This window comes from Petromyzon marinus, unplaced genomic scaffold (genome assembly GCF_048934315.1).
Source record: "Petromyzon marinus isolate PM22_M1 ecotype Great Lakes invasive population unplaced genomic scaffold, UKy_Petmar_22M1.pri1.0 PM_G_Scaffold_35, whole genome shotgun sequence".
Lineage (NCBI taxonomy): Eukaryota > Metazoa > Chordata > Hyperoartia > Petromyzontiformes > Petromyzontidae > Petromyzon > Petromyzon marinus.
This window is the reverse complement of record NW_027422928.1, coordinates 2078626-2087500: the sequence shown is the minus strand read 5'-3', so window position 1 is coordinate 2087500 and position 8875 is coordinate 2078626. Positions and strand designations below refer to the sequence as shown.

Below are 8875 nucleotides of genomic sequence, written 5' to 3'. Positions count from 1 at the left end.
GTGGTTACTTATGCCCCCACCGAAGATGAACATCCGTGGAGGGATGCAGGCAAAGCCGATGAGTCAGATGCCTTCTATGACCTCCTGTCACAGGTGCTGGCTAAAGTGGCCCCTCGGGATAGAGTCATCATGTTGGGTGACTTCAATGCCCGAGTTGGTCATGATACTGGCACCTGGTCTGGAGTGATTGGAGGGCATGGGCCAGATCAGCTCAATAACAACGGTAGGAGGCTGCTAGATTTTTGTGCAGCCCATGGGCTTGTAATTACCAACACACTGTTCCGGCATCGGCGCATCCACACAACATCATGGATGCATGCCGGGTCCAAGCAAGAACATCTGCTGGACTACATAGTGACGGACCAGCGAATGCGAGCCCATGTCCTTGACACCAGGACCTACCGTGGAGCTGATCTGCCCTCTGACCATCGACTAGTCATCTGTAAGATGCGCCTGCCATTCTTCAACTCCGGTGGTGGGTGTACACCAAGGACCCCATTCCAACATAAAGTGGCCTGGTCTCAGTTATCTGATGAAAGTTGCAAGCGAGAATTTCATCATCGCTTGCGGCTGGGATTGGCATCGTCCCCGACTCCTCCTGATGTCGAGGGTAAATGGGCGAGGTTTAGGACTGTGACTCATGCAGCTGCAATGGCTGCTTTGGGTACGCGGTCCAGACCTCCCCAGAGACCCTGGCTGACAGAGGAGGTGTTCAGGATGGTTGAGAAAAAGCGACAGGCCCACTGTCATCGGCTACAGAATCCCACGTCAGAGAATGAGGAGGCTTACCGCAGCCTTCGCTCGGAGGTTCGGAGAGCCGTGAGGCGCTGCAAGGATGAGTGGTGGTCGCGGGTTACTGAGGATATGGAGTCTGCCTCAGTGGCCCGTGATCACAAATCTCTATTTAACTCCATCAAAAAAGTAACCTGCAGCGCCACACCTATTACCATCATTAGGGGAAAAAAACGGTGATCCAATCTCCGACCCCCAGGAACAGGTTCGCAGATTTGCTGAGCATTTCTGTGAGGTCCTGGGGGAGGGAAAATCCCTCAGCCAGGAAAACATCATGGCACAAAGTGAGGATGACCCTGCTGAGGCTGCGGTGCCTCAAATATTGGAAGAAGTCACCCCCTGTGAGTGGCTGACTGAGGTGCCATCTGCTGAGGAAGTATTGAAGGCGATCCGGAGTCTGAGACCAGGAAAGGCAGCGGGCAGAGATGATCTCCCAAGCGAAATGCTGAGGGAGGGTGGCGTTTGTGCACAGACTGCCCTATATGACATCATAACAACAGTCTGGACCACTGGACGGGTTCCGCAGGATTGGAAGGATGCCCTGGTGGTCCCCCTTTTTAAGAAGGGGGACCGCACAGACTGTAACAACTACAGGGGCATCTCACTCCTCACTGTGCCGGGAAAGGTCCTGGCAAGGATTATTCAGCATCGCCTTGCCAGGCACGCTGAGGAGAGGCTTGCGGAGCCCCAATGCGGTTTCAGGAATGGGCGGTCCTGCACAGATGCCATATTTTCTGTCCGTCTGCTACAGCAGAGGTGTAGGGAATTCCAACAAGACCTACATCTCTGCTTTATTGACCTGGTCAAGGCCTATGATACCATCAGTAGTCCTGGGCTCTGGGTCGATCTTCGTGCTTTTGGAGTACCTGACCCTCTGCTCACGATCATTAAGGACCTTGATGATGGTGAGCGGGCCCGGGTAAAACTACGTGGCCGGGAGTCAGAGCCATTCCCTGTACACCTTGGGGTGCGACAGGGATGTCCTCTGGCTCCCACATTATTTAACATCTATTTTGACCACGTAGTTCGTGAAGCCTTCAATAGCTGTACCGGGGGAATCTCCATATGGTACAGATATAATGGGAGGCTAATCGATGCCCGGGTGCGGTCAAGGGATGGCTCCCTATTGCTCAACCACGTTATGTATGCTGATGATTTGGTAATAGCTGCTCAGTCAGAGGAGGAGTTGGAGACGTTGCTGCTGAGACTGGAGCGTGCCACTAAGAGGTGGGGCCTTACCATCAGCCCCACCAAAACTAAGCACCTGCCTGGGTATTTTGTACCATCGGACACTCCACCCCCACAACTCCCAATCGGTGATGGGGCAGTTGTGGAGAGAGTGGAGAGTTTCCCATACCTGGGCAGTGTGCTTATGACTGGCTCCAGTTTAACAGCAGAGGTCTCACTCCGAATCAGTCGAGCGGCAATATCTTTTCATCGGTTGCGTAACGCTGTGTGGAAGCTACCTGGTCTGTCGCTCCGCACTAAGCTTGAGGTCTTCTCGGCCACGGTCATTCCCTCCCTTCTCTACGCTTGCGAAACGTGGACCCCCCTAATGGAACATCTTCGCCGGTTAGAAACATTTAGGCTGGCCTGCCTACGATCCATCCTGGGTTTAACCAGACTGGATTGTGTGAGGAGCTCACAAATCCTTGAAAGATCTGGGCAGGGTCCCATCGGTGAGCTCCTCCGGCAGGCAAGGCTGCGATGGCTGGGTCATGTAGCCCGCATGCCCAGCCACCGCATGCCGAAACAGCTTTTGTTTGGCCGGATTGAGGGGGCTAAGCAGGCGCGGCACGGGCTAGAGAAGAGATGGAGTGATGTGGTACAGGAGGACGTGGAGCTGAGTGGACTTGCCGATGACTGGTACCAGCGGTGTCAAGATCGGCCTCTGTGGAGGAGGCTCGTGAAGGATGCTACTGGGCAGTTGGAGGCAGTCGCCCTCCAACAACGGAGGGCGGAGGAGCGACGCTCAGAACAACGAGCGGAGCGCCGGGTGGCTAAAGCACAGCAGGTTGGCACAGTAGGGGGCACAGGTGGTGCATCAGCCAGTCATCTCAGTCAGTCGACCCGTGGCACCTGGGTCTGCCCAGTGACCTCCTGCCAGCGGGCGTTCGACACTTCACGTGGCCTCACGGTGCACATAGCCTGGCACAAGCGTCGTGGTGATGTCACCGCCACTTAGTGGCGAATGGCGGTTGTTGTTGTGTAGGTGTGTGTGTAGGTGTGTGTGTAGCTGTGTGTGTGTAGGTGTGTGTGTGTGTGTAGGTGTGTGTGTGTGTAGGTGTGTGTGTAGGTGTGTGTGTAGGTGTGTGTAGGTGTGTGTGTGTGTGTAGGTGTGTGTGTAGGTGTGTGTGTGTGTGTAGGTGTGTGTGTAGGTGTGTGTGTGTAGGTGTGTATAGGTGTGTGTGTAGGTGTGTGTAGGTGTGTGTGTGTGTACCGAGGGAGCGTGACACGGCCAGGAAGGGGATGTCCTCCGTGGCTGAGCTTTGCTGCCCAGGGCCGCAGTGAGCCACAAGGGGCCTCCTCCAGGCCACACGGCAAGGCCCCCCTGGCTTCCTCATCACCCTGGTGGGCAGACACACAAAGACAAAGATCCCCCGTGTAGCCTTAACAGACTGTACGGGCAAGTGCTGTTAGCGAGCACACACAAAGACAAAGATCCCCCGTGTAGCCTGTAACAGACTGTAGGGGCAAGTGCTGTTAGCGAGCACACACAAAGACAAAGATCCCCCGTGTAGCCTGTAACAGACTGTAGGGGCAAGTGCTGTTAGCGAGCACACACACAGACAAAGATCCCCCGTGTAGCCTGTAACAGACTGTAGGGGCAAGTGCTGTTAGCGAGCACACACAAAGACAAAGATCCCCCGTGTAGCCTGTAACAGACTGTAGGGGCAAGTGCTGTTAGCGAGCAGCACCTACGAAGGCCGGAATGGTACACGAGGGGGTGGGTGCCCAGCACCACGCCCGGCCGCTTTTGTCTCCCTAGTGGCGATGTTTACACACCGCACCAGGTATTCATTTGAGGCTTAGTCGACCTAGGGGAGGCCCTGGACCGGTTCAGATAATCGTGACTGGTGTTGGCTGTGAGCGGGAATCGAACCCGGGTCATCAGGTTCGTAGCACAGCGCGCTAACCACTACACTACTCCTCCCCATACACCCATACACACATACACACACACATACACACACACATACACACACATATATACACACACACAACAACAACCGCCATTCGCCACTAAGTGGCGGTGACGTCACCACGACGCTTGTGCCAGGCTATGTGCACCCTGACGCCACGTGAAGTGTCGAACGCCCGCGGGCAGGAGGTCACGGGGCAGACCCAGGTGCCACGGGTCGACTGATTGAGACGACTGGCTGATGCACCACCTGTGCCCCCTACTGTGGCAACCTGCTGTGCTTTAGCCACCCGGCGTTCCGCTCGTTGTTGTGAGCGTCGCTCCTCCGCCCTCCATTGTTGTTGGAGGGCGACTGCCTCCAACTGCCCAGAAGCGTCCTTCACAAGCCTCCTCCACAGAGGCCGATCTTGACACCGCTGGCACCAGTCATCGGCAAGTCCACTCAGCTCCACGTCCTCCTGTACCACATCACTCCATCTCTTCTCTAGACCGTGGCGCGCTCGTTTAGCCCCCTCAATCCGGCCGAACAAAAGCTGTATCGGCATGCGGTGGCTGGGCATGCGGGCTACATGACCCAGCCATCGCAGCCTTGCCTGCCGGAGGAGCTCACCGATGGTGCCTTGCCCAGATCTTTCAAGGATTTGTGAGCTCCTCACACAATCCAGCCTGGTTAAACCCAGGATGGATCGTAGGCAGGCCAGCCTAAATGTTTTACACCGGCGAAGATGTTCCATTAGGGGGGTCCACGTTTCGCAAGCGTAGAGAAGGGAGGGAATGACCATGGCCGAGAAGACCTGAAGCTTACTGTGGAGCGACAGACCAGGTAGCTTCCACAAAGCGTTACACAACCGATGAAAAGATATTGTCGCTGGACTGATTCGGAGACCTCTGCTGTTAAACTGGAGCCGGTCATAAGCACACTGCCCAGGTATGGGAAACTCTCCACTCTCTCCACAACTGCCCCATCACCGATTGGGAGTTGTGGGGGTGGAGTGTCCGATGGTACAAAATACCCAGGCAGGTGCTTAGTTTTGGTGGGGCTGATGGTAAGGCCCCACCTCTTAGTGGCACGCTCCAGTCTCAGCAGCAGCGTCTCCAACTCCTCCTCTGAATGAGCAGCTATTACCAAATCAGCAGACATAACGTGGTTGAGCAATAGGGAGCCATCCCTTGACCGCACCCGGGCATCGATCAGCCTCCCATTATATCTGTACCATATGGAGATTCCCCCGGTACAGCTATTGAAGGCTTCACGAACTACGTGGTCAAAATAGATGTTAAATAATGTGGGAGCCAGAGGACATCCCTGTCGCACCCCAAGGTGTACAGGGAATGGCTCTGACTCCCGGCCACGTAGTTTTACCCGGGCCCGCTCACCATCATGAAGGTCAGGTACTCCAAAAGCACGAAGAACGACCCAGAGCCCAGGCCTACTGATGGTATCATAGGCACACACACACATACACACGAATGTCTTACCGCCCGCCCAGCCTCTCGATGCGTTCCCTCTCCACTGGATCCTCCGGCTTGTGGTCGCGCGTCAACGCCACGGCAAGTAGCGGCACCACCTCGTCCACCACCTCCTCCTCCACCTCGTCCACCTCCTCATCCACCACCTTGTCCACCTCCTCCACCACCTCGCCCACCTCCACCACCTTGTCCACCTCCTTGTCCACCACCACCTCCTTGTCCTCCTCTTCCATCTCGTCCACCACCTCGTCCACCTCCTCCTCCACCTCGTCCACCACCTCCTCCTTGTCCACCTCCTGCCGGGGCGGTGGTGGTGGTGGTTGTGACAGTGGTGGCCGTGGTGGTGGCGGTGGTTGTGACAGTGGTGGTGGTGGTTGTGACAGTGGTGGTGGTTGTGACAGTGGTGGTTGTGACAGTGGTGGCCGTGGTGGTGGTTGTAGTGGTGGTGGTTGTGACAGTGGTGGTGGTGGCGGTGGTGATAGTGGTTTTGACAGTGGTGGTGGTGGTGGTGGTGGTTGTGACAGTGGTGGTTGTGACAGAGGTGGTGGCCGTGGTGGTGGTGGTGGTGGTTGTGACAGTGGTGGTGGCCGTGGTGGTGGTGATTGTGACAGTGGTGGTGGTTGTGACAGTGGTGGTGGCCGTGGTGGTGGTTGTGACAGTGGTGGCGGCCGTGGTGGTGGTGGTGGTTGTGACAGTGGTGGTGGTTGTGACAGTGGTGGTGGTGGTTGTGACAGTGGTGGTTGTGACAGTGGTGGTGGCCGTGGTGGTGGTGGTGGTTGTGACAGTGGTGGTGGTTGTGACAGTGGTGGTTGTGACAGTGGTGGTTGTGACAGTGGTGGTGGCCGTGGTGGTGGTTGTGACAGTGGTGGTTGTGACAGTGGTGGTGGTGGTTGTGACAGTGGTGGTGGTGGTTGTGACAGTGGTGGTGGTGGCGGTGGTTGTGGTGGTTGTGACAGTGGTGGTTGTGGTTGTGACAGTGGTGGTGGTGGCGGTGGTGGTGGTTGTGGTGGTTGTAACAGTGGTGGTGGTTGTGACAGTGGTGGTGGTGGTTGTGACAGTGGTGGTTGTGACAGTGGTGGTGGTGGCGGTGGTGGTGGTTGTGGTGGTTGTGACAGTGGTGGTTGTGGTTGTGGTTGTAGTTGTGGTGGTTGTGACAGTGGCGGTGGTTGCGGTGTTGCCACGGCTTGGCCGATGGCCGCTATGAAGTCCGCCACGACTTGGCCATGCGTAGGTGGGGTTCCGTCCCAGACTAGGTGGGCCTTCACAGAAGGGGGGCCCATGTCCGAGGGGGGGTCCGCTGAATAAATGGGTCGCAGTGAGGAAGGGGGGGCCAATAAATAGACGGGGTGCGTTGAAGGGGGGGGGGGGTCCGTCGGCGGGGGTGCCCCCTCCCCGGGGGTGCCGTTGGGCGATGACGGCTCGCGAGTCTCCCACGTGGGCGACGTAGAGCTCGTCACCGCCCCTGATGAGGCAGCAGCAAGCCGTGGTGCCTGTCGTGCTGGGATGGCCCTGCCGTGTGCGCGGCCAGCTGCCTCCTGTAGGGGGGGGGGTTAGACAGGGGTGTGGGTGAGTGACTGTGTGGGTGGGTGGGTGAGTGATTGAGTGGGTGGGTGGGTGAGTGAGTGGGTGGGTGGGTGAGTGATTGAGTGGGTGGGTGAGTGACTGAGTGGGTGAGTGACTGAGTGGGTGGGTGGGTGAGTGATTGAGTGGGTGGGTGGGTGACTGAGTGGGTGGGTGAGTGGGTGGGTGATTGAGTGGGTGGGTGAGTTACTGACTGGGTGAGTGACTGTGTGAGTGGGTGGGTGGGTGATTGAGTGGGTGGGTGAGTGACTGAGTGGGTGAGTGACTGTGTGGGTGGGTGGGTGACTGAGTGGGTGGGTGGGTGAGTGACTGTCTGGGTGAGTGACTGTGTGAGTGGGTGGGTGGGTGATTGAGTGGGTGGGTGAGTGACTGAGTGGGTGAGTGACTGTGTGAGTGGGTGAGTGATTGAGTGGGTGGGTGAGTGACTGAGTGGGTGAGTGACTGTGTGGGTGGGTGAGTGACTGAGTGGGTGAGTGACTGTGTGGGTGGGTGAGTGACTGAGTGGGAAGTGACTGTGTCAGTGGGTGGGTGGGTGAGTGATTGAGTGGGTGGGTGGGTGAGTGACTGTGTGAGTGGGTGGGTGAGTGATTGAGTGGGTGGGTGGGTGAGTGACTGTGTGGGTGGGTGAGTGACTGAGTGGGTGAGTGACTGTGTGAGTGGGTGGGTGGGTGAGTGACTGAGTGGGTGAGTGACTGTGTGGGTGGGTGAGTGACTGAGTGGGTGAGTGACTGTGTGGGTGGGTGAGTGACTGAGTGGGTGAGTGACTGTGTGAGTGGATGGGTGAGTGATTGAGTGACTGTGTGGGTGGGTGAGTGACTGAGTGGGTGAGTGACTGTGTGAGTGGGTGGGTGGGTGAATGACTGTGTGGGTGAGTGACTGTGTGAGTGGGTGAATGACTGTGTGGGTGAGTGACTGTGTGAGTGGGTGGGTGGGTGAGTGATTGAGTGGGTGGGTGAGTGTGCAAAAAAAAACCTCTGGAAGGTAAGATGGACAATTGTTGCTAGGAATTTTATGTTATTAAATTTGTTTAAAAAAATTGAATTGTAAAAGTTTTTTTTGCATTTTGAAACGTTTTACAATTTTCAATGTTATTGAACAAAAATATATCAAATATGAAAAATAGTGCGAGAATCTCTTACACATTAGTCATGGGTGAAATAAATGTATCGTGCAACATTCACTGCCATTAATGCAGTGCTACAGTGAAATGCAGCGAAGTGTTTGATGACGTTATTTCTGTCAATATTCCCTGCCATTACATTGAGACAAAATAAAATTAGACTCTGATCAATTTATTGGTAACTCTACCGCTTCTCTTTGCTCTTCGTTATTTCCTAGGTAACTTCAGACAGCATCAGCCACACTCACGTTTCTTCACTCTCCGCTATCAAGCAGCGTCCATCGGAGAAGATCAAATTCATTATGAGACCTCCTTTGCCAGTAACAATATATAGTAATAGGTTTTACCCTTTTAACTGGCAGAAAAACTGACACCTTTATTCAAAGCATCATGTTTGCAATAACCACAGTACAAGCAGTCAAAATGCAAACAAAAGAGACAACTCTGATAATAATATTGGCACTGTCCTTGAATTTGATTGGTCCACACCCGAGACGGCTTTTCTTAGAGCCGTCTCCACTGGTGTTGGACCAGACGACGCCAAAAGGCGTACAACTCAAAAACAGCGTACTATCAGAGTATTGAGGGCTCGGGGTGAGCATTTACAACCTAGTAATAGTTTTTACCCTTTTTATTATCAGAGTTGTCTCTTTTGTTTGCATTTTGACTGCTTGTGTTGTGGTTATTGCAAACATGATGCCTTGAATAAAGGTGTCAGTTTTTGTGCCAGTTAAAAGGGTAAAACCTATTCCTATACTAAGATCAAATTC

General features: G+C 54.9%; 1 protein-coding gene across 1 annotated transcript in view; it reads right to left on the bottom strand.

The window, feature by feature from the left end:
• The window catches only part of LOC142915785 (protein phosphatase 1D-like), a 14367-nt gene extending 8475 nt beyond the window's left edge, over positions 1-5892 (bottom strand). The window contains exons 1-2 of the mRNA XM_076061460.1: positions 5414-5892; positions 3233-3360 (exon numbers count right to left, since the gene is read on the bottom strand). Coding sequence (XP_075917575.1) covers positions 3233-3360; positions 5414-5637 — 352 coding nt within the window. The 5' untranslated portion in view covers positions 5638-5892. The remainder of the gene's footprint in view (positions 1-3232; positions 3361-5413) is intronic.
• Between the last annotated feature and the right edge of the window lie 2983 nt (positions 5893-8875).